Source organism: Glossina fuscipes, unplaced genomic scaffold, assembly GCF_014805625.2.
Source record: "Glossina fuscipes isolate IAEA_lab_2018 unplaced genomic scaffold, Yale_Gfus_2 59, whole genome shotgun sequence".
Classification (NCBI taxonomy): Eukaryota; Metazoa; Arthropoda; class Insecta; order Diptera; family Glossinidae; genus Glossina; species Glossina fuscipes.
Genome location: NW_023998431.1, coordinates 2,254,848 through 2,281,641, shown reverse-complemented (window position 1 = coordinate 2,281,641; position 26,794 = coordinate 2,254,848). Strand labels below are relative to the sequence as shown.

The following is a 26,794-nucleotide window of genomic DNA, read 5'->3' as shown; positions in this document are numbered from 1 at the left end:
CCCCCCCCCCCCCCCAGCGAAAAATGTCACTCGGATTCTAAGACTCAAGCATCCTATAAATTATGCACATTCCTGATCAGTATGAGATTTTGTTCGCCGGTCCACTTGGCCTACTCTCGAAATTCTCGTAGTCAGAAAAATTAAAGAAATCAGCTTGATACTACGGGCATATAGCCTTATATGACAGCGAGACAAGCGGCGAAAACTAAAAATGGAAAAAAAGCAAAAAATTAAAATATTTCGTAAACCTGTTAAGGATTGGTGTACCAAAGCGATTATCATCATAAAAAGCATGAGTGTCTCGCGCGAGCCATGTAAGGATCCCGTGTCCGATAGAAGTAACAGAAAAGTTCCGATTTTTAGAAAAAATTACGATTATTCGAATGCTATTCGAATTCGTAGACACTTTCCTACTTGCTCGCCACGTAATCGCTCCGCGAAGCAACGATTCCAAGATGTTTTTTCATTTCGTTGCCTAAATTATCAATAACAGCTTGTTGACGGCAATTGGGCAGTTGGATGGCATAATGAACCCCTGCATCATCATGTAATGCCATTTAACTTATTATACATACGTATGCACACATCCAGAAAGGGGAAACGTAGAAAGAGAGAGAGCGAAACGCGCATTTAATGCTTACTTCTGCTTTAATATGAAAACACTGTCTGTACTTTAATTTATGGTATAAAATTAATTAATTATAATTTATTTAATAGAATTCAAGTCTATTGGAGTGTGTGCTAAAAATCTATGTAAAGCATTTTCTTTTTTTTTTAACGTTTTTATGTTCGTTTATTTATTTACCTTAACATGCTGGGAAAAATTGAATTAAGATTATTTGTTCAAACAGAATTAAAATACAAAATTTGGTTAACGAAGTGCCTACTCGGTACCGGGTCATTGCATCAGTGTCTGATGCATATGATAGCCACTTTACGACATCGAAACAAAACACGAATTTTCAAAATACATATGAAACAAAATTTAAATATATATATATATATATATATATATATATATATATATATATACGTATGCATATATATCTATAAAAATGAGACAAAAAAAAAAGGAAAAAGTTATCCAAACCCAAAATTTTAAAATATGGAAAATAAAAGCGCCTAAAATTATACTAACGCCAAAAACTAATACAAATATTCATTCGCTTTTTTGACGTAGTCCATAGGGCGCAAAGAATTTAAAAGTTTTTGTACATAGAAAGCTGCGTTGGTGGTATTTTGTCCAGAATACAAAAATATTTGAAACTGATCCCTTAAAGCAGTGCGCATTAATTGTAACAATTTGGCATCAGTTATGCTCAACTCAAATTTGATCCAATTATCCAGGGACATAATTGCTTTGCGTTCTTCTCCCGAAGAATCGATATGAACGCTCGCAAGGGATTTGATTAGTTGCCTTTGCGCTGGATCGCAATTATTCGATAAGTTGTCATTCTCGTTACCAGGATTTACCCAAACGGAAAAATCGGAATTATTATCATCATCCGAATTCTCTTCGCTGACATCTTCATCAATATCGCATTCATGACCACACTGAAGGGCTATCAGCAAAGGCGGCACTACAGTGTTCATATTGATAGAGCACGTATTTGAAATACGCGATTTCTCAAAGAATACAATCCAATCATGCGGTAGCTGTTGAATAAACTCTCTCAAGTGTTTTTTACCTGGCGGATTTAATGCAGATGTTCTTTGCAAGACCAATTGCTTTTCGGCTCCACATATCAATTTTGCGTTGGTACGATCGATGACCGCCACATTTGGATAAAAGCCAGATACCAAACATAATTGTATCATAAGCCAGTTTGTGTTGTGAATTCGACTTCCTTGTCCCAGAGGAAATTTCTGTTTCATTAGTTCACCGATTTGTCTGCGAATCGCACAAAACATTTCCATGGATGCTTGGGAGAGATAATATTTCGCGCAAAATTCTTTCACTTTGCGTGGCGAATTGCGCGCAGAGATGTAGTTTTTATAAAGAGAGAGTATACCCATATGATCACTAAATGATTCACCGGCAAAAGATTTGCGTAAAAAAGAGACTTGACCTTGAAGAGAACGATCACCCGGCAACACAAAGGGATCTTTGACAGAATGATAAGCACATATGGTGAGAATGGGATCAAAACATTTCAGAAATACACCATACATCAAACATTTTCCCAATTGAACGTCAAGCGGTATGTCAACCAAATGTCTACCCAATTCGGTCACCGATTCATCGTTATTAAGAACTCCCAAAATTTTCAATTTTCTTAGAGCATTTTGTACACTTAACGCGGAAGGAGGATTTAGAGCTCTAGCAAGATAATTTTGAACAGCGCTCTGCGGCTCCAAAATTTTGGCGTAAAGGCATATTTCGGTTAGAGGTATACGCATAAATTCTGGTATGCTAAACTGCGACATAAACTGGTATTTGACTTTTGAATATAAACGATAACAAATGCCATTTTGCGTGCGACCGGCTCTGCCCGCACGTTGGCAAGCATCCGCTTGTGATATCCACACTAATTGCAGCTGTGAAGATTCGGTAATCGAATCAAAGGTATTCATTTTAACTTTTCCCGAATCTATAATGTAAGCTAAATCCGGTATCGTAATAGAAGTCTGACCAATGTTAGTAGATAGAATAATTTTCCGTACCGAATGCGTTTGCAAAGCTTTGCATTGATCTTTCGAATCCATTTGTCCATGTAAAATGCAAATTATGTACGTACCGCCAGGCAAGGTGCTTTGTATAAGGTCTTTCTGATGAACAATATCGTTATAGCCTGGTAGAAATACCATAATAGCGCCGGGATGTGAACTACGGTAAAGACCTTCCAAAAGTGATAAAATCAAATCATGATCCACATCATTGTCGTCGTTGAATTGTTGCTGATAAGCGGCGAGCAGGCGATGCTTGTCTCTATCTTGCTGGCTAAGCTCATGCTGCTGTCGTATAAGCCGAACATTATTACAGGAACTCGTGAGAATCTGCAAGCACATAGAATCGGAGTGAAGACGAGCATAATCTATAGCCTCGTAACCATCTCTATCTCGAATGCTGACGTTGGCTTGCCGTAGAATTAGCGAACGCACATACTCCGGCATATTGCATTTACATGCGGCCATTAAAGGTGTAATGCCTGTTACAGAATGACCAACATTTACAGACATTCCCTCACTTTCAATGTAATACTGCATCTGATCAAACATTTCGTAGACTTCATTTTGTCTGTTGTTTCCTAAAGTACAACATTGTTCAATAAGTAAATCGAATATTTGTTGCAATGCTTCATCATCCAAACGATCCGGATTCGTATTATTTAAAATACTTTCATTAGGTGGCAGGTTTTGCAACTGAATATCGTCCATGGAACGCAAATATTTGTCCATTAAGTCGGTACGATAACCCGTGTAAAATAATATATCTTCCAAATGATAAGTTTTCACATTAAAACTCTGACCCGGTACATTAAGCACTGGACAATCATCGAAATACTTGGAGAGCAAATGAATATCCATAGTGGCTGACATTAGAATGACTCTAAGATCTTTATTCAGTTTGAGTTGCTCCTTAACGCTTATTAGAGTAAAATCGGTGTTTTTGTCACGTTCATGAATTTCATCAATGATCAGGTGAGATACTTTGCGAAATAAATCTGAGACATCCGCCATTATGGAACGCAAAAAGCAACCGGAAGTAGTGTAAATTAAATTTGTTGTTTTACAGACACGACCTTAGAAAAAGAGAAAGAAGCTTTTTTGGGTCTGCTTGGCAAGAAATATAAATTTCAAGCAGAAATACAACGTACTTTCCATGCGTATTTGGTAGCCTACAGTTTCGCCTAAAACCTCCCCTCTTTCTTCAGCCACACGGTTGGCAACAGATACAGCGGCTACTCTACGCGGTTGAGTTACTATAATACGACATGGCCGATTTCGTCTGGTCGCCTCACTTAAAATATACTGCGGGACTTGAGTCGTTTTACCCGAACCCGTCTCACCGTTAATAATAAATACCTAAAACGCCAAAGACGAAAACAACAGAGCTGCCATTGTTATTGCTCGATCAGTGCTCAGTACTTACATTGTGATGCGCTAATATCTGATGGATTTCGTTTTGGAAATGATGTATAGGCAGCTCCTGCTTGTCGCGAAGTAATTCACTGGAAATACGTTGAGGCCGTGGTGGGACCATATGAGGACCTAATGACAACGATAAAGCCTCTCCACGCAACTGCCGTTGTTGTTGGCAACCAACAGATTGCACCAACGTTTGATTAGCGATAAACTGCGACTGTACTGCAGGCACCAATGAAAGTAAAACTTCTCGTGTTGTCGGCGATAATCCGAGCGCGTGAGCGTCACCTAAGAAAATTAGACGACGACACTTCCTAATATGCATTTGCCGGTCATCTTTTTTACCGTAACTGCGGGATTTTAGGCCTAGGCGGGCAGCATATTGATGAAGGAATTTTCGGTGTAAATTTGTCAGACCATGCAATACGATTTCCTCGTCGCTACCTGTTAAGAACTCTCTGATTTTTTGCTGTAATGGCAAGCGTTCATTTTCTGCTAAATAAACGGCATCCATTTTATTATTCCTCTTATTCTTAGATCTGGAGCTCTTAATTCCATCCGAATTTTTTTGTAGCCTACAAGTGAATGCTGACATCGCTTGGCTTTACGCACATACGTTTTCAATAGTGAAATTTATAAATACTGGCGGGGATTAATTTTTTTCGAAAATGTAGCGATGCAAGGTCTATGACGTGCTTAAAATATTTATTTGAAAAAATTCTTTGAGAATACTGTCAAAATAAAAAAACAATTGGATTTAATGCGAAAAAGCCTCAAATATTGAATGACATATGGACTGCTGTTATTAAGCAGTGTTGCTAAAAGGCATGAAAATATATATATATTTATAAATGTATACATACAAAAGCTAAATGCTATGCAACATAGAAAATTTATTAAAAGTTGCAAATAGCAGCAACGAATGAAATATTTAATAAACAGAAAACAGGAGGTTGTACGAAAATAACAAACTGAAACAAAGAAACATATCAAACTCGTCCACATGACCTAGGTGAAAGAGAAACATTTGTTGAAACCAATTTTTTTTTTTTTTACCAATTCGTATATGTTTCATTTTCAGTGCTACTATTTAATTCGAAAAAAACTCATTTGTATACCGTTCAATCAAAACTCTTTAGATCCTCTCTTTAACTATAATGAAAACCTCAGGATATTGAAAAGTGCTCCACAGTTAAAAATGGAGAAGGGAAATTTCATTTTTTTTTTCATATTTTTAAAATAGTGTCCGCGACATGGTTCCCTTAGTTCATCAAGCGAAAATCCTTTCAATTTAACGTAATTTCCAATTCCCAGTAAAATACACACACATAATTCTCATGATTATTATAAATAAATTACAACAAATTCAGTTTAATAGATTATACAATTAATATGTAACTGTACAAATCAAGTACATACGTAAGTTATCACCACGCTCGCTAGATGGTTAGGTGTGAATTTTGGTTTGTTATCTTCGCGTAAACAGAAAACAAGAGTTGCATAGTTCCCAATACAATACCATCTTGAACCAAATTGGAACGAAATTAAATTAAAACACCTTGATTACTTATTTTTGATATTCACTGAAGAGTTTGCAAAAATTCGAGATACTTATGTTTTATAATCTAGATATGATAAATGTGTTTTATTTTTGTTTTAACGCTTCTGGCACGGGGAATATCGTTTATAAATTTAATGTAGATTTCCACTGATCTCAAAAATATTTTTGCTATTTACAGCCAAAGCAATTTGCAAGTAAGTTGGAGCTTAAGTTATTATAACTTAATGATATGTTCCGATGAATTTCGTTGAAGAAACGTGTCCGAAATGCTGCACCTTAGTTATATTAAAGTTTACGTCTGATTATTATAATTCTAAACGGAAACGCGTTAATTACCATGTTGTTGGTACCAATCATAAGCTTATAAACATATAAGTTCATTGTCTACATATATTCTTATTGAAATCGCAATTGCCATTTCTAAACTTTATCTAAAGAAATCTCCTTGTTTGAGTAGATTAATGTTGCGTTTGTTTGTTGCGAAGGCACAAAACGTGCCAGTAAATAGAGTTTAGAATTTACGTTTTATTTTCCTTCGCAAAATTGTTTAAGAAAAACTCACTATTCAACACCTAAAATATCACTAATAGTATCTCTTTTATTTTCTAAACAACGTCTACGTTATTTTGTTTAATTATTTTGTGTATAGAACTAACGGAGATAAGGTGTTTACTAATAAATAATATACAAACCGAAATTGGATCAAGTAATACGACTACGGAGTCATTTAATGTCATCGATCCTTTTTATGTTTCTTGATAATGCTTTCGCGTCAAAAATATATTATAACCAAAAAGTCTTAAAGACATTCATTGGATATATGTTTTAAATGCTATACTTATTCAAAATCGCTAAGGTCTCATAACGTTAGGCTACTTTTGCAAAGATTTTATCTTTTCGTAATTTGTGTCTTACAAGTTGATAAAGTACACGTATTTTTGGAATATTGGAAGAAGCACTAATCGCGATTCTTATTGATAGTGATTTTTTATTATGCTCTTAATTTGGGCTTGTTCTTTAAAAGAACAAAGCTAAAAATGTCTGACGACTTCACGCTGTCTGCGTTTACTCAAGAAATTTTCAAATGATCTTACTTCCGTTTTACTTGAAAAACAATCGATATCTTCTTTATCACTATGTATGTGATTAGCATAGTATTTTTAATTATTTCAATACCCTTTATATATTAGTAAAGAAGGCAGCTTTGTAGAAGAGATGCGTAAAAAAGTTTCTATTAAAGGAATTAAGCTCAACATCTAATATTCGCTACTGGAACTTTCGTTATCAGTAACAAAGTCGTCGTCATCATCATCATCATCATCTTCATTGATGGTCTCCAATTTCATTTGTTCGATTTTTTGCAATAGTTCATCTCTTGAATGCGGCATATTAAGAATCTTTTCCTTTGCTTCAATTATTGATGCACCATTAGTTTCGTCCGCTTGTTTTTTGCCCTTCTCCATATAACGCAAAAAGGACCTTCTCTTACGTTCAGGAAATGATTTTATTAATTTTTCCATTTCCGCTTTTAGTTTAACTTGTTCTTGTGGCGATGGTACAGGTAGTTCAATTTCGACATCCTCTGCACTTTTCAAACACTTGGCACAAACTCGCGCCTGTAAAGCGCAGTCTTTGCACAAGACATGATATGCTTTACGTACGTTGCGCTGTTGGCATTTAGTGCATATTTTGGGTTGACTAAGTGCCTTGTACTTTTTATATTTAATTTTCCATTCTATTACGTCCTTGCAATGTTGGCAGACTTCGCTTACATGCAGCGAATTAAGTCGTTTTTGTAGAGGAGTCTTATCATGCAAATCATTTTTGAAAACAGTACGATTTTTATGTTTTTGTGAACGCGTACGACAGGCGTTACCTCGTTGAGTACTCATTGCCACCAATCTCAAGTTAATACAAAAAGTTTGTGCGTTTTTTTATTGCTACGATATTTCCTTGCTTGTAAAGTAAATTTCCACTTTTTTGAAAACGTGTTTATTTCTATCAAAACAATAACACAATTCAAGTGTCAAAAGACAGCTTTATAATTAACATAACAGAGATCGCTTCTTACATTAAGATAAAACAGCATTAACAAAACACATACACAACTTGGCTGCATCGCATTACGAACACTGTTGTTATTTCTTGCCGAACTTTCGGAATTATTCTGTTTTTACAATTTGTGAAAAGAAAAATTATTGTATTAATAGCATATGTAGAAGTCTTGATCAATAACTAAAAGAAAGTTTACACACGACAAAGTCGTTTTAATATTGAACAAAAACAAATTTTTAAGAGAAACAAAATAAAATTCGGCTTTTAATAAAATAAATTCCCATGCTCTTCTGTTGGCAACGGAATTAATATCAAAAAATGATATTGATTTGAAAAAAATTAAATTAAATAACGCGATAACAGTCAGTAGATCATCCAGATGAGTAAAATTCACATAAATGCATTTTCCTTTCATATTGAAAGTATCAGCTTCCTAAAACAGCACTTCCACAACTCTTGTTGCATGAAAAGTCCCGTTCTAATTATTTAAATAGTATCTGAATAAACTTATTTGATACTTTTTGATTTTCGTTATCAATTTCTTTAACTAAAGTTTTGTAAAAACAATTGACTTTTAGCGCGAAACTTTGCCATAGATCATATATTTAGAATAATTTAAGTAAATTAATATATATATATATATACATATATATACATATAAATGCGTATTCCTTTACATTTCAGCTACAGGCATGTGTTACTCGGTACTTTGACAATCTCCCTTCCGTTCGAATATATGGACGTATACTTTTTATATAAAATGCGTGATCTTAAACAATGTCTTATTGATTTATTACGTACTGGCGGCCTGTCAACAGGAGAAAAGCACTCCTCCCGAACTGCAGCAATTACTCCGAGATCTCCCCCCAAACTGAAAAAATTATATGAATACACGGCAGCCGATTGCAACGCCGCATTTTTGCGTAAATACAATAATATTGCCAATAGTCATACTGGCGGTAATAATAATAATAATAATGCCATAATTTACTTTAATGAAAATCTAACCATGACTAGTAAATACGATGTTCATCATTTTCCTTTGGGACGTCATCCTTCCTGTTCGATGGGTGCTTTTTATCGAAGTGATGACAGCGTATCACCTCAAAGTTCCAATTCAGACAATCATACAACTGATGATTCCGAAAGTGGACGTTACGATTATTCTTCGGATGATTGCGATACGTTGATAGAGTGCTGCAGTCATGATACGATTAATAGCAGTAAAGTGAACGGTTTACAAGCCAATAATGAAATTGAAGCACAGTTGGACTCATTTTGCACTTTATGTACGTCTAGTTTTAGTTACAATAAATGTTGTCGATACTGCGACAGCTCTCACTGTGGATCCAAATGCAATTCAGAAACCAGCTCTTTGGCAAACTCCAAGAGTCAACAACGCAATGTTACTAAGCACAGAAAATCTTTCAAATCAAGGTAGGTTTTCTTCATTTACATATAATTTATTTAAAGAATTTCTTAATGCACATTTGATTAACTATGCGTCTAAAATATTTTAAGTGAATAACGAAGAATTCACTTTCTTTAATATCTTGCCATACATATCTAAACAATTAATTTGGGCAAAAGAAAAAAAAAAAAATGAAAAATTGATGTTATATTTATAAAGTACGTCTTGTTTTTATAAAAGTTAACTAGAAAATTAAAAAGGCGCAGGAGTATATTAAATAGATTCTACATTCTGTTTTGTTCACGTTGTATGCGGCTACCGTAGGCGCGAGAAACTAAATTCCAAGAATCCATAAAACGGTCCATACACATCGAAATGCATTTCTATAAAATTTTAAATTTTATAATCATTCTTTCTCAAACTATCAGTGGAGACATTATTCAATTTCATTGTTTTCACATTTTATTTTTTACATACCTGTTCCGATGAATCCAACTGAACACCAGGTTTGATGATACATTTGTTAAAACATTTTTCAGTCATTTTCTATAGACATAAAAAATAGCATAATTATAATAATTAGATACCTTGTCTAAATAAATGAAGATTGTGATTAGGTAATGTCATTGCCCTAATCAATTACAGCGAGACACTTACTGTTAGGAGTTCTTGTGCATTAGCTACGGCAATCTGTTGTTTCACTTGTTCTATTAACTCTCCTTTCTCGTTGTTGGATAAATTCAGCATATCCGACATTTTTGTTTAGTGCAGTTTAAGATCGGCTTTGAAAAAATCTTTTTTAATTGAAAAGTTCTCTTTTCATAACCAAATCCAAAGCGAATAAAAAATTTTCCGGCGTACTTTATTCTTTTAGCAGTTGTCAATTTTTCCTGCTAGCTAACATGTGTTTGTGGTGAAATTTAACACTTTAGTTATTGTGGGTGCCGATAATATCTTCAGTGCTTGAAATTAACAAACCAATTGAAATGTATGTAAAATAGAAAACTTAAGATACATATGTTTTACCGAATACATGGCAATCCTGTTCGTGCTGTAAATCTTACACATTTTCATTTTATATTTTTCAGAGATTGTATCACATGTTAATTTAGCATTGTTTGAAAGGTTTTATGCAAAAGTGAAGATTGCAGTAAAAATTAAACAATGGGAGAAACTGCTATGATGAACATTGCGCCTTACTTTCATTGAAATTGGCCATCTTGGATGGAAGTATTAGGATCACTTAACACTTCTTAAGTGGGAAGGATCTAAGGTAGTTTTGTGGCCAGTATTATTAGAGCACTTGAGCCTAGAAAAATTATTATATCCTACGCCACTTGTGGCGCGAGGATATATTAAACTGGTACGGATGTATGCAACACACAGAAGGACTCAAGATATATCTGACTTTTATTATCCCGGTCAATTCAGAATCGCTTTCTAATTCGATTTAAATTTGTCTTTTTAATTTGAATTTGGTATACCGGTGCGTTTTAGCCCAAGGACAAACATTCGGATCAGACCAGTTTTTCGACTACTTTATATATAAAATCTTACATTCAAAAATATTTATATGATGAGTTGTAAGTTGGCGAAGGGTATTTGATAGTGGGACCTGGCGCAGCATAGTACTTCTTAGTTGTCCTTTATGGACTATTGGTGGGAATTGTGGGCTACATTAGTACAAGTGTGAGCATCAAAGAAATTATTGTCTCTCATATCCACAATGTGTTCATATAAAGATATTTTCAAAAATATAAATTGCACGGATTATTCAATGGCTTCGGCTAAATATTATATTTATTTGCTATTCAGACATATACCGATGAATTATAAATTTTAGTGTTTTAATTATTTCAAAGACTTAAAAGAAATATTGTCTTGTATTGGTGTTTAGCGTGAAAAGTAACGAAGGATTGGACGGTTCAAAGAACCAAACGCACTTGTATCGCGTTTTATTGTAGTCTGTTCTCAGATATACTCAAGCAGGCTTGTGTTTCTAGTGAGTGTCTTTGACTCATATATGCAAATAAAAAAATATTTAAAGCGCTGAAGTTAATTATCGCATTTCGCGGATCATGCGCGATAACGTACGCAAAATAAGTTATAATAACAATATTTCATATTATTTGTAAATAATCTGGAATTATTCAACTTAGTATCTAAATCTAGATAGCAGATCCTCTATCATAGTAGATATAAAAAAAACAAATTCTCTACAGATTAATTAATTAATTATGCAGAGAGTTCTTGCGAAACATTTCTACTATGAAAAAGCTTTAGACCACACTAAATGTCAAATGAATACACAAATGGAACACAAAGAAACGGGACGCAGAAAATACGTATAAAAACCAAGCAAATAGGAATAAAAATGGGCTCTAAACAGTAAAAAATTGGACGTGTTGCTTTTAAATAAGATTTAAAAATAGTCAGAAGCTTAGGCTTAAAAAATAGTTTGTTAACATCTTTAATTAGTCATCTGCCTTTTTTCTTTTTTTAGTAAAGATTGATAATTATGAAATATGAAATTTTGCATTGCAAATATAGTAGCACATTTCGCTCAAGTACTGTCTAATTCTGCTATCAAGAATAGCATTTCTCCTATGATGGCAGTAGAATAGATTTCTCTCTTATTCATAGCAGAGGTCTACAGCAGAATACTGAATTCACCCCTTATGACCCTTTACTCAAATTTAGAGTTTTTCGACTATCATAGCATATTTTTAGTATTTAGATTAAAATCCTTGTTTTCGATCTTTCTTGGTTAATAGAAACAAAATTTTGTACAGTTTTAGCAAAGACAGCAAATTATTATTTTCACTTTCGATTCTTTTCAATATTCATCAATAAATCATCATAAAATTGGGGGACTTTTGCCTACGGCTTTGCAATTAACATAGAGTATTACGTTCTTTCTGTAAATTAGCAAAGCATTTAACGTTGGCTTTGCTTGCCTACCTTTAGGTGTAAGTTAATGTAAATTAATTTTAAGTTAAAAAAGGAAAGAAAAGCCCCAATATGCTTTATTTTTTTTTCATAAACGATTTATTTATTTTCACTTTTTTTTCACTTTATTTTATTTATTTATATGCTTTATTCACTACTTATTCACTACTACTGTTGTTTTTGTTGTTAAATTGCCAAATTGTTTGTTTGTTTGTATAGAATTTCAACAGATTTTTTTATTGATTAGCAGAGAATTTGGAACAAATTTTGTAATTAGCATAGAGTATTACGTTCGCTCTGTAAATTAGCATAGAGTATTACGTTCTTTCTGTAAATGAACAGATAACAAATTCTTGTAAATTTTAATAACATAATATAGTTTTAGGCGTTTTCAATCCACAGCGAATGCTTAAAGTTTTTTGAAATACTTTGCTAGGTTAACTACAAGAAGAAAAGGTGAGATGATTGTGGGATCGTCTAGTAAGCCCGCCTACACTAAACCGATGAAATTGTCAAATATATTAACTTGAGATGGATTGCGTTAAAAAAATTCACCCTCATGGAAATCAAACTATCTCACGTATTACTTTATAGAGGCATCGAAATGGGTTTAAAAATAAAAATAGAATAGATTTAGAAATTTGGTCGGAAATAGCATGCCATCGATCAACAAATTGTTACATTTGTGTGTTATCCCTGAATTGAGTTTATTGAAAAAATTTCGTATGATTTTTATACTTATCACCGGAGGATGAGGCGTATATTCATTTTTTCAAAATGTTTGCAACGCCCAGAAGGAAGCTTCAGAAATCCCACAAAGTCTATATATATTCTTGATCACCATCAATTTCTGAATCGATCTAAGCTTGTTTGTCCGTCTGCCTGTCTTGCATTCTAGTATTCAATCTACAAGTGGCCATTTTTGAAATATTTCGACTACCTTCTTTCTAAATGAAACAAATATAACATGTTGTTTATATATATTTACACTTAACAGCATCAAAATTTCGTTAAAGCAAAGATTGTGATAGGTTAGGCTTTACGCGAGATGCGTTGGAAGGCGTATATGTATAAATTACTCTCTTGCACTCGGTTTACGCAAAGTTTTGCGTAAATTAACACACGAGAAATAATTTAGTCATTTAAAACAAGTGAAAACATTATAGCCGGGCTAAACCGATCGTTAAATACCCTACACCACATTGTCTGACATAATTCTTATTTTTGCTACAGAACACAAAAATTATACACTGTTTTTATATCACCTTACTATTATGGAACTATGCATTAAAAATTACACTCCTTTGCGAATTAAGGCTTACTTGCCGTGAGAATGGTTGTGCCCAAGAAGCTAAAAAATTAAACACTGTTAAATATTATTTATCATGTTCGTATTATCATATAATGTTTATAAAATAATAAAACTTGGACTTAAAAATCAAAAATTGTCGTAAAAATCTTTATATCGGGTAAGATGCAAAAATGGGAGTACATGGCCCAAATTTTGTAAATTTAATGTTTATATTAAATTACTATTATGGCTTAATTTCCATCATAACACATTAAAATTTAGGCTCTTCTGTCCTATAAAGAATCAATTCGTGAAAACCTGTATATATAGAATAGGATTTAAAAAATAGGCCGAAGTCGTTCAAATTTGTTACATTTAATTTTTTTTTGTCTTAAATTACTATTATGGTGTGAATTTCATTGCAAAACATGGAAAATTAGACCTTTTTGTCATACGAACTTCAGGTGTCCTCATATGAGAGGGGGTTCAAAAATTGCCTGAGCCGAAGTTTCCAAAGTTTCCACACCAATTTCGAATGCCGAAATACTATTACTTTGACCTTTTGTCGAGAAATTTTGATAATAGGCCGTTATAAGGGGAGTGGTCGAAAAAGTGGACCGATCCAAACCATTTTCAATAGCGTTTGTCATTGGGTCAAAACAAGTCTATATAACAAATTTCATCAAAGTATCTCAAAAATTCCGGCCTGCAGCATGAACACAAATTTACGTGGGCAGACATCAAGCGGATAGACAAACAGAGTGACAGTGAGGCTTAAATCAATTCAGAAAATGACTCTGAATCGATCAGTATACTACCTTGTATCACAAGTGATGTAGGGTATAAAATGAAAAAAATTGCACTAAACTTTTCTGTGAAAATGGAAAAATAAAATTGAAAGTGTACCTCTGCACCTATATACACAACCGTGACCAAGTAGGTTAAACATATAGAAAGCGTTGCTTCTTAAACGTTTTATTTACCGTCTGTTTGTTAATTGTGAAAAGCACTTATTTTAATGCAAACTTTCTTTCTTTCTTAATATTCTTTGCATAACAAATATACGTTTGTACGTATGCAAGCAATATTAAGTAAAATAAAATATACTTAATATTTACAAAAGACAATTTTTTTGTGAAAATGCTTTCAATACAACAAAGTATCATAATACCTGCTAGGAGAGGATGAAAAATATCGGCTTAAAATGTCAGAAAATAATTATTTAATGTTCAGTGTATAATTTAGTTATGGTGTTTACGTCATCAAATACTCTATATAAGGGAGTCTACTATGCTGATCATACGATTTCATACATGAAGCACATGGGTTTATGAGATAAAAGAACAGCTCCCTTTGATTACTTCGAAGATCGAATTAAAGTGATGAAAAAAATATCCGACGTTTATCGTAAGCAGTCTAAGCAGTAGTCCATGCTTTAGTTGGAAATTATAACAAAAGTGTTTCGAGGATGACGTTTGCAACGCCTAGAAGGAACGATCAGAGACCGAACGAAGTATATGTATTCTTGATCAGCATCAAATTTTAAATCGATTTAAGAATGTCCGTCCGTTCGTCTGTGCAATGTCTGCTGTAAACATTCTCCTGGCCGCATATATGAAGCTATCGACTTCAGGGTTGGGCGAAACATTGACAATTCTTGCACGCAGTTTAGTACTGAAAGTATGCCAAAATCGGTCAAAAGACATGCCCATAGCGCCCCAAACACTGAGAACAAGTCTGTTTTTCCAAAGGGTACAAAAATTTGTTTTTTTAGTCATCATTCACAAATCATAGCAAATAAATGTACAAAATCTTGAATGCGTGTTCTATAGGGCGATGCTGTAGTACCTGTAGAAAAATTGAAAATATTTACTACACCCACCCAATATTATAGTGTATCATAATTTCATTTTTTTGTCAATACCTTCGTAACGCGCAGAAACAAGCTTCGAAAATCCCATAAAGTATATAAATTCTCGACCAGTTTCTAATTCGGAATGCATGTCTGTCTGTCCAACTATATAGTGGTTGTGATAAAGATTCTTCCATTCGCGAAAATGAAGATATCGCCTCACGCCCTCACGGCTATACGAGACTGGCTTTCATTTTGAAAATCAAGTTTTTGATTGAAAAAAAAAAGGAAAAGAACTAAATTATCGTACTCTACAATACTGGATGGGCGCGGCTGATTTTCTCTGTTTTCAGGAAAACAAAAATGTTGACAGTTTTTGTTGCATAAGCATGTAGGCGTTATAGGCGTGTCCTTTGAAAAATTTGCGTCATTTTCAAGTTCTTTCGCAAATTTATAGACGATACTCTTATTTTCGCTAATAGGTCAATATTTACCACATATACTACACTGTTGGGCAGATGGGCACGCGAATAGACCGACATTCTTGCGTGCGGTTCAAATTTGAAACTGCCCAAAAATTTATATAATTTAAGCGGTCTTTCAAGCTTGTTTCTGCGCGTTATAAAGGTCTCGAAAAAAAAATTAAATTTTGATACACTGTAATATTGGATAGGCGTGGTCAATTTTTTCCATCCTTGTGCAGATGCTAGAGCATCGCCCATGTCCATCTTCAATACCAATCTGCATGCATGAACAGACAGACATACGTAACTCGATTCAGAATTTAATGCTGATCAAGAATTTATATATGAAGCTTCCTTCTGGGCGTTGCAAACATTTTGACAAAATTAATATACCCCTCATTCGCCGATGATGGGTATAGAAAATTATTTACATCTGCATGGGCCGCTTTATACTTTTATACAATTCCCGCGTTTGGAAACGCAAACATATGTGAACGTTCAGCACGTATTTAAATGATTTGCTTACGACTATATATATATATATGGAACGCTTGTGCATAGGCTGTATACCCTTATTTATAGAATTATCGGGGTTTGGAAACACAAACGTATATGAACGTGCGATTCTGTTTTTACCAACGCTGTATACATTTGTCTAATACAGCTAGCTGGAGTCTGTAGCGTACAACAATAACGGATGACAAAGGGCTCGTTCAATGTCAACCAATTCTTTATCGTGTTGATGAGAATTTTCTCTCCAACCCGTACCAATGACGAGTGCAAACTCTATTGTCATTCATTCTTTTTCATAAAACAAACACGCTAAGCTAACTGCAAAAGGCATATATGAATACAAATGCATGCACTTAGATGCATTACATGCAACCATTTTAGATTTTAGATTTTTGTCTGGTAATCGTAAGTTGCTTATATGGCAATGTATGGAATAATATACATATACATATTTTGTTTAAACAATCACCAAAACGAATGATTTGTTAGGTGGCAGTTTAAATGCGGATTAATTTAAAATGCAGCAAACGTTAGGCAAGTCACTCTCACTTTTTTACTTTTTAATTTAATTAATTTATTTATTTATTTATTTTTTTTTGCATAGTTGTCGTATTTCGATGCATAAGATTTTTTAAGCTTAGTAATAGCAATAATAATAGAAAATAGACGAAATAACATAAACCGGTACTTCTAATATTATATTATAATCCAGTTTGTGGATTTTGTGACCTGGGGAGTTGACAATGACTGTAAAATAAAATCATATCATGTTTTTCTTTTCCTTTTCCTTTTTTCTGTCTTGATTGATTCAATCGAAAACACAAAAGTTATTGCAAATAATTTGGTCTACTCCCTCTTCATAAAGAAGAAAACCTGCTTGCACTTATTAAAAAAAAAAAAAAATCGCTCATTGCAAAGCATTGCATATTATTATACTTCCACGTAATTACAATGTACCACCAGTGGATAAAGATGTATTAAAATTATTCGATCGTTTGTAAAATGCCTAAGCGCAATCTATTTACAATCGCCATTGAAACGTGTTTAGCTATTTGCGATAATCCCTTCAACACATTTTTATACCAATCAACGAAGGATGAGGGGTGTATTAATTTTGTGAAAACGTTTGCAACGCCGAGAAGGAAGCATCGGAGACTTAACAAAGTCTATATATATTGTTGATCAGCATCAACCTCGAAATCGAGTTAAGCATGTACGTCTGTCCGATCGGCCGTCTGTGGAATGCCTGTTGTAAACATTCTTCTGACCGCAAAAATGAAGCTATAGACTTCATATCTGGCAGAAATTTCTTGCACGCAATTCGGTATTGAAAGTAGGCCAAATCGGTCGAAGGACGTGCCCATCGTGCATCACATAAACTGAGAACACCCTTGCTTTTCGAAAGGAATGAAAAATTGGCTTAGTGCTCATTACTCATAAACTACAGCAAATAAATGTACAAAAATTTGAACATATATTCTATTGGCGATGCTGTTGCACATGTGCACAAAATTGGACCACGCCTACCCAATATTATAGAGTATCAAAAAAAAATTTTTTTTTTTCAGAAACAAGCTTCAAAAACTCCATAAAGTATAAAAATTTTTCGCCAATTACAATTCTTGAATGCACCTAAACATGTCCGCCTGTTCATCTGTCTGTTTGCGCAACTTTGTAGTATTTGTGGTAAACATTCCCCCCCTTAGCGAAAATGAAGGTATCTCTTACAAATTTGCAGAATGATTTGCAATTCACTTAAACTTTTTAACGGACATGCCTACAACGCCCACATACCTCTATGCCAAAAACTTTTATTTCGAAAATAGAAGAAATCGGCTACGACAACTCCGTAATGTTGAGCACGAAAATTTCGTTCTTCTACTTCTTTTGTCTTTTTTAGAGTAACGGTGATGGGTACAAAAAATTCGATACCCACCGAATTTAATTTTCTTGCTTGTTTCTTTGCTTGAAAGCTCTCTTAGCTAACGAACTTTCATTTTTTTTTTTTTTAAATTTGCATATTAATAGGTGAAGGGTGCTTTGCGTCTTGGGTTATTATTGGAATGAACCCAAAATAGGGAACGCATTTGTCTAAGATTCTATTAAAGTACAGTAATGAGAGCAGTTCGTCCTCAACTGTTTTTTTGCGGAACAAAGTCCTGCGGATGAAATGCGAATTATGGAGAAATCATATCGAAAAAATTCCTAAAAATTCGCACAGCGAGCTTTATAACTCTTAACCATACTGCAGCTAGAAAAAACAAACCTGTTTCACAAACATGTTACCACAATGTGCTACTAATGCTCTCCTTCTTTTTACGGGACAAAATTGCAAAACCTCTCATATCAAACTTTTACAAACTATATGGCATTTTATGGAAATATCGTAACGAAAACGGACTAAATTTCAAACGCGTTTTCATTGCTAATAGCTTTGGAAATGAATCAGTTTTGATAGATTTCAAATACAAGCAGACAAGTAGAGAGAAATTCTTTCGAGATGAGATTAAAAAAGTGTCGATCCCCTTTTCGTAGCCTGCTTTCCTCAAATAATTATGTCACGTGACGTTTCGACTTTTTACAGATAATGGTCTAGTTCTTGTACGTTATTATAATCAAAGTCAAAAGAGTAATTTGTATTCCGGTACAATGTGAGACTTATATCATATTTCGCCGCAGAAAAGTGTAAATTAGTAACGAAAACAAAATTGTTAACATCACTAACTTGCGATCGGTTTATGTATGCAATATTTGCGAGTAAATGGCGAAATATACCGAAAATACAACTCTATGCCTCACACATCCTCAAAATACAATTAAATTTTGTTCACTTTTCCGGTCACGGCGAATACTTTTCTAAATTACCAATAGATCTCATCCAACATAAGGCGCTGCATACATTTTAAACGGCTGATTGACACGTACCTGCCGTGATAAAAATTAGACTCGGTATTATTTGATAAGTGCATAATTTTGCTTCTGTCGTTCCTTTCAATAGATGGCTTTAGTGGGATGTGGTGATGGAAATGAACAGATGTTGTACAATCAGCTTGGGCATTTGTTAACATAACCCCATTAAAACATTAGACAATTTCCGCTAGTGCTGTGAAATCCTTACGATCGGTAAGCAATTAAGATATAAGATTACATTAAGACATGCAAAGCAGAAATAACGATATTGCGGATTAAGTGAAACATTAACATTGGCGATATAGTTGAACTTCCGTGATGACAAACATTCGAACATGTCAACTGAGTTTGGTATATTGTACAGTTTGTGCCAAGCAAACGAAATTAGAATTAGGCATCGCTAGCAACAGCAACTCGTACAGTTCATGTGTTAGAAGTCACCATATTGTGAGGTTTGTCATATGGAAAAAGTTGCCCACGAAACTTTGGCAGCACTAAACTGCCAAGTTTTACTTTCGCCGCTGCTATCAACAGTTGTTGTTCCTTCTAATTAATATTTGTTTCATCATGTGACTTATTGTTTGTTTGAGTAGGGCTTTTATCCTTACGACAATACCCATAAAATGGGCCTTTCAGCGCGCCCACTTAAAACATGAGTCGTATTTCTTCTACGGATTTCATCCCTAGCCTAAAAGACGGAACCAGTAGTGGCCAGTGATGGCCAATATTTTGACTAGTAACTACATACAATTAAGTCTCGAATGTCGATCTAATATTTTTAAAATCGTATTAATAGATGCAGTACTGAAAATCGAAATAGGAAAGCAAAGCAAAAAGTTATCGATGTAGCAGCAGAAAACAGAGAATTTTCCGTTTCAAAAAAATATACTTGTTCGGTTGCGGAGTCGTATGACGTTTGAGGTCAATTCACTTTCCTTAGCTATTCATTCAGTAAATTCGACTTTTAAATTGCGAGGTTGTAAGACCCTCATCTGCTTTGGTCAGCCCTTTTTGCGCGAATCATTCCGCAGTCAATTGTCGTCGTAGCAGCATTTATATCTAATGCAATGCATTTCGTGGAAAGTTTGCTTACATTTTCTTTCCGGATAAATTCTATCTTCTTCTGAGTTGCTTATGTTATAAGGTTTTCAATCATTAATCGTCTGTACACGACGTTCACTGTGTACGAATGCAGATTTCAGACACGCTGTACGTTGGTAATTCACAGGACAAACGCGGCCGCTCATATGCTAATCATTGGAAATGGCAATTCTTTTTTTCGCGATTAGTCGACTGAAAATTAAGATTGTTCTCACAGAATAATAACTAAGTCTCCCCATCTGGCGTAACAGCTGCACAAACGAAATTATTAAAACAATTAAATCGACGTTTGATATTATTTATTTATATAGTATTGTGCTATTCTGGAATAATAGCGGTTCAGTTTATTTCATATTCGTGTTATGCAAATTTTTCTTCTTTCTCTTCTACGAGTCAGCAAATAATCAACAGCATGATTCGATGAGTTGAATAAAGAACGTTATATAAATTCAATTTATAATTTCATTTTTAATGTATATTTGCATAGGCAGAGCGACGATGCTAGCACACGCGTGATCGGAAGAAAAGACCGAACAAGAACGAGATGAAGGCAGAGTTCATTATTTCAGCATTGCCATTACCTTCGTCTTTGCCGGGTTACCATCTTACAATACATTGCAAGTATTATAATATATAGATGCCATCTGTCTTGCCCCTGATAAAAATAACAGTTCAGCCAAGTAGGCGGGTAGGCGCAAACATATTTCTTCTTAACATTTAAATCGTCGAGCTTACGGCATTATAATGGTGATGGTGTTATTATACCAATAAAAAAAAAAAATACACAAATCTTATTTCATTTCTATCGCGCGATAATGTTTCCGTTCAGAAATGTCTTATTCGAGCGTTGAGATTATCGCGAAGTTTGCACTAAAATGGGAAAAATAAAAACTCTGCTTCACCTTGTCCGCCCATAAATAACTCTAATAAGTCATATTTACCAAAATTATTTACCTCTTTTCAACAAAATTTAAATGAAATTTAAGTAACTCTACGTATAAGTCTTGTAAGTCAGATGAAGAGTAACTAAAATGCGTTTAGCCCATACCACTTAGCATCGTAAATATTTTTCCTATGTCTTTATGCTTCGTAACGAAATATGTTAAAAAATTTGTTTATTGTTTTGTTGAAAAATCTGGTTTTCAAGTGAAATTTTTATCAAAATACCAGATCTCGTTACTAAAGGGTATTCACCAATTTAAATCATTGATATATATGCATGTATCATATATATGTATGGACATATGCTGACGGTTACATGGGAGCGTATATGCATGTCCATCGTTAGCTGTTTATATCTTTATAAGCGGATTTAAATAATTATGACTTTTCATTGCATAACGTCATATGAAATTATTAAATGCGGAGACTAACCGGCTGTAATAAATCTCTTACTGTAGAAATGGAGTTTAACTGCCATACTATTATATTAAAAATAAGTGGACACGCAGGGACGGGTTTAATGGGAAAAGCACTGGATTTCTATACTACTGTGCAACAAAAGTCATACTCTTTTACTTTTCATTTCATACTTTCCAAAGATCTTCCATCGACCTTCGAGCCGTATTGCTTAGATCCTATTCAGTACGTGAAAGTTTGAGGAATATTCAAGGGCAATTATGAAATAGTTGTCATTTTGCCAAATTCTTTCGAAGCATCCATATGCAAAAGCAGACAAGTTCAGCTAAATTATTATATACATATAGAACAATAATTAACTTTATATTCTTCATCGCCTTCATCACTTGAAGTAAATCCAGCTTTTACTAATACCAATCCATTTATAATCAATCATTTTCTGAAAATGGATTGATTGACTTCTTGAATACCGCATAAAAAAATTGACCAGTTTAAAGGGAATGTGGAAAGTTAAGATGAAGCCCGACCATTTTCAGAAATGCTTCGCATATAAAAGCCTTCTTGGCAACAAGATCTAATTTTTAATATTTTATGATGCAACTTTGGCCGGAGTAGCAATTTGTCACATTCTCTTCCTTATGAGAACTATCACGAGAAATAAGACTTTTCAGTTTGTGCGGATTTACACAACACTCGGAAGGACTATAGATAAACCAATCGTTTTAGCATTATTTTCGGCATTGTCTTAACCATGGCCACAATGTTCAGTTTGTCTTCAATTTCCAAATTGCAAATCTTGCAGGCATGTGTATTGAAATTCGGAACAATGATATCGCTTCCGAATGGTATTGAATCTGAAATGAGTCGCATTAGTTTTATGATTAATTGCCATATTGCCACTATCTATATGAGAAAAATCTCCGATTTTAAAATATCTCACCAAATGTCGGTGGAAGGTAGCATTTTGGATTACTCAATATATTACGAAAATTTGATGATGAGATGGCATCTTTCGTTAGATTATACGGTGTCTAATGGCGAATTTGTTCGTTGTTTTTGTTGTTTGGTTCTCAAACGTCAAGACGGCCAAGATAAATATTAAATCGACATCTACTTGTGACTACTTGATGCCGATTTTGGAATCTGATGTATGTACGTGCGCTGCGAATATAAAAAGATCGAATAAAAGAGATATGCGTAACTACATCGACATAGAATCGTATGCGGATTAGATAGGCACCCATACTTCACGTAGCTTCGCATGCAAACAAAATGAATTGAATGAGTTATTATGCAAGTGTCCTTCGTCTTGAACAGGTCGACAATTATTTCGGCGCCGCTGTTGGCTTTTAGAAACCCATATTGACCTTGGTGTATTGAAATGTGTTCTTCAAAAATAAAAGTTGCGTAGTTTTTGGAAGAGGTTTGTACCTAAAAAAAATAAAAGAAAAGAAGAAAGAAAAGAGTTTCAGTTCACCTAATTTGTATTTATAGCCTTCTGTTGTATTACCCTAGCAGCCTTTCCGATTAAATAAGAAATCAAGATTTTCACTTAACTTCTTCATGGCTTTTCTGTATAAATTTCAATATCCACAAATCAGAAATAAGTTCATATTAATTTTGTTATGCTTTTCGTGACACCAAGGATGTATACATCACATTAACTAAGTTGGCACTTTTAGCCGTTGCAGCTTAGCAAGTCGTCGTCTTGTTGAGGCTTTTAAAATCGTGAAAGTTGAACTCATAAACTGAAAATTAATTTTCGTTATCGTGTGTACCTGATAACGGGTCATGTCGGCAGATTAAGACACGATTTCATATTCGAAAAATCAAAAATATTTATGCATTTCTTTATATAACCCACGATCTAAAATTTACGAAATGGATTTAAAAATAATCTCAATCGATTACGAATCGATTTTGAAAGAATTGTTCTCTAAAAACGATAAACGCCTTCATATCTTCTATTATATCGTCTATATATCATGAATAAGCTTACGATAAAGAAAATTTCTTACATATTCATTGTGCATATTATGTAAAATATCGTTCTTAAATATTCTTAAAAAAAAGAATATATATAAATAAAAATAAGTATATATATAAGTATATAAATAAGTAAATATATAAGTAAAAAATTCAAAAATGAGGTAGAAACGATTTGTGAAACTGTAAAATATCAAAGACAGCAAGCTTGCGAACTTAGTATACAACGAAAAAAACGTCAAATATGTCAACGAAGAAAATTTTTTTTGAATGACGCGTACTTTTCGATATATTGAAAAGCGAATTAATATCAATCGGAATAATAGAAAAAAATTCGTAACTACTCCCACAAAGTGCTACTAAAATTAATACGATTGCTGTCAAATGGCTGAAGCGGTCACGGATGAACGAGATGGAACGCCAGCGCATTTCTATTGTCATATGTGTGTTGCGGAAATAGGTGCGCCGAATATAGATTTCACATGTCCTTTGTGCGCTGGAGGTTTTATCGAAGAACGACTACCTCCTATTCCTAATATCTCAATTAATGTCGCTGGGGATGGCTCTATTGAGCAATCAATATCATTCGATATGGATGCATTACTAAAAGAATTGGCCGCATCATTTGGTTCGGACGGCGAAGCCAATTTGGAAATATCCATTGATACGGGCAACGGTCGGGCCGATACTGTAAATAATTTAGTTACTGTAACGGGTAATTTTGATAATGATGTAAGTGATAGAGGGCGAGTACGTCCGACCTTACGTTTTGATGTCGAAGTGCAAGCAACTGGCGGACAGCAAATGGTTTCTATGGATAATTTGAGTGATAATGCTTTGGGTCGCGAAGGTCTAGACGCCATTGTTATGCAATTTTTGAATCTAATGGAATTTTCGGGGCCACCTCCCTTGCCTCGCCACAAAATTGATGAAATACCTAAAATTGGAATAACTGAAGATGTGGTAAATGAAAAGCAACAATGCTCAGTATGCTGGGAATATTTTAAATTAGAAGAGACGGTGCGTAGATTGTCATGTTTTCATTTGTATCATGAAGATTGCATTGTTCCATGGTTAGTCTTGCATGGAACTTGTCCAATATGTCGTAAATCGCTGATCGATGGTGACAAGAAGGACGCCGTTAATGCGGACTAACGCGAACACACTGGCACTAATACCTTTCCCATGCAGGCCGTACCACGTGAAACTGAAACAACTGATATCGCTAATGAGATGACATTGGAAGTTGCGAATACAACAGCAATTAATAACACGAGCATCGAAGACGGTGGCAACAGAGCATCATCTGATCAGCGATCATGTCTTTTCATGTGTGTATTTGAAGAAATGGATTTTTTCGATAACGATTCGGATTAAATACATATCTCTTTCTGAAATGGATAAGAACAGCTCAGCTCAAGTTCTTAAGCTATGCGGTAACATTGCATTTATCATAAATTCGGACAAAATTTAAAAATTTTTAAAATGGATTTCGTGTACAATTTCTAACACAAAAAAAGAAAGGATAAAACAAATAAAAAATTTTGCACTTCATGTATGATTTTAAGCTACAATAAATAACTGCTTCTTACAACTTTATCTCATAGGTGTTTTTATTTTTCAGTTAGTCCGTAAAAAGAGTGCTGCCAAACGTCAAATATTAAGGTGACCAGAAAGAGCTCTTTTTGCACGGAAAGCGGGTAGATTTTTACTCGTCAATTCCTTTCGAAACTCAGCTCAACTCGAGAGAAGCTTTCGTAACACAAGGCAGATATATCAATACACTGAATTATTTTACTTAAATTTGAAATGTGATGATGTTACGCGGATATTTTAATGTTTCGTTTTCCCGTCCTATTATAATGCAAAAAATTTTTGAGTTCATATTTAGCCCGAGTTCGTTAAGAGATAAAAAAAACTGACATACTTCGAAGTCATTAAGATTAGATGTAAAAAAATTTGTACCTCAGGTTGAATGAATATTCAGTATGCATCTTATTGATATTTTCGGAATATACTTAAAATACAGCCACATATAAAACAAGTGAGTAAATTATATTCGGCAGGTATCAAATCTTGTGTATCCACCCCCATCCATATTAAAGTACTAACCTTTATCAACGTTATCAAGTTATTATTAAGGAGTCCTTTGATCGATTTGGTATTCATTTTCAATATCGACCTCAGTGCGGTAGAGATTACTTTGTCGTAGCTATAGTCAACGCTCAGTCGGTGAAGGCGGAACACATGTCGACTGGGCTGACATTCATGAGTCGGCACCTACCACCTTCGTATTTCTTTCTTTTTCTTTCGCTTCCGTCATGTCTTTCGGTCCGTCACTGCGCTACGCGAATAGGGGACACCTTCCCGAGTGATTGATCATATAAAAAAAAACTTTTTTTTTTGAATTTTATATGCAGAAGAATGCTAACAGCACACTACACACAGACGGACATATAGATACACGGATACGAAGAGGGGCGGACATGGCTATATTGCCTACGGAAAGCTTCCTTTCAGGCATTGCAAACATTATGGTAAGTTAAGTATGCCCCCCTCATTCAGGAATTAAGATAAAAATTGTTTAAGTTTGCGATAATGAAAATTTGAATGTGTAGCGCGCATATAGCTTCTCTGTTACGTCTTTGTGGAATGTTTGTAAATGTTACCAATGGTCCAGGAAATTACAGTTGATGTTATAAGTTCAAATGAAATGCAAACCAAAGCCGATTTCAAAACACTAACTTAGCTAAGATTCTTTTAAATATTTATACTCACAATTATACAATACGTTATGCTGGTTTCGCTCTTTAACGAAGTAAAACTGTATTGGTATTGGACACTTTCAAGAGATTGTGATCATAAGAATTCATAGAAAACATGCATAATTACAGAATATCTTTACTAATAACATGGACATGGAAATTGTTAATAGTCCGTAGATAATTAAAACACACATCAATATCTAAAAATGAGACCAAAATTAAAAAAAAAAAAAAGATTACTTCAACCAAGACGATAACGCTTCGTAGATTTGCGAAAAATGCACAATTTTTATGATGCAAAATTACCGGATAATATGAGTTACGTCAACGCGGCCAGACAATTCATTCCCACTCTCTACTGTCAATAAATGATTGCGATTAAAGCGTGAAATAAAACGTCCTGAATCGGATAACAGGGAAAGCGTCAAATTTGCGACAATCCTAGGACATACGCATTTCATTATTTATCAATGACTTGAGTGAGCTATGCA

General features: G+C 34.2%; 4 protein-coding genes across 4 annotated transcripts; 1 reads left to right on the top strand and 3 right to left on the bottom strand.

Moving 5' to 3' along the window:
• Positions 1-1,085: 1,085 nt before the first annotated feature.
• LOC119637401 (DExH-box ATP-dependent RNA helicase DExH1) lies at positions 1,086-4,883 on the bottom strand. Its single transcript, XM_038033402.1, has 3 exons — positions 4,094-4,883; positions 3,819-4,026; positions 1,086-3,743 (listed from the first exon to the last, which is right to left on the bottom strand). The coding sequence occupies exons 1-3, from the start codon at positions 4,679-4,681 to the stop codon at positions 1,147-1,149; spliced, it is 3,393 nt and encodes a 1,130-aa protein (XP_037889330.1). The 5' UTR covers positions 4,682-4,883; the 3' UTR covers positions 1,086-1,146.
• Positions 4,884-6,638: 1,755 nt separating this feature from the next.
• Positions 6,639-7,687, bottom strand: LOC119637510 (uncharacterized protein C9orf85 homolog). The gene has a single exon (XM_038033573.1). The coding sequence runs from the start codon at positions 7,537-7,539 to the stop codon at positions 6,904-6,906; it is 636 nt and encodes a 211-aa protein (XP_037889501.1). The 5' UTR covers positions 7,540-7,687; the 3' UTR covers positions 6,639-6,903.
• A 1,686-nt stretch (positions 7,688-9,373) lies between these two features.
• LOC119637511 (mitochondrial import inner membrane translocase subunit Tim13) lies at positions 9,374-10,074 on the bottom strand. The gene is made up of 3 exons (XM_038033574.1): positions 9,771-10,074; positions 9,591-9,659; positions 9,374-9,496 (listed from the first exon to the last, which is right to left on the bottom strand). Exons 1-3 carry the CDS (start codon positions 9,867-9,869, stop codon positions 9,398-9,400), a joined length of 267 nt encoding a protein of 88 aa, XP_037889502.1. The 5' UTR covers positions 9,870-10,074; the 3' UTR covers positions 9,374-9,397.
• A 13,608-nt stretch (positions 10,075-23,682) lies between these two features.
• LOC119637508 (E3 ubiquitin-protein ligase Iruka-like) lies at positions 23,683-26,494 on the top strand. The gene has a single exon (XM_038033572.1). The coding sequence runs from the start codon at positions 23,923-23,925 to the stop codon at positions 24,691-24,693; it is 771 nt and encodes a 256-aa protein (XP_037889500.1). The 5' UTR covers positions 23,683-23,922; the 3' UTR covers positions 24,694-26,494.
• The last annotated feature ends 300 nt before the right edge of the window (positions 26,495-26,794 follow it).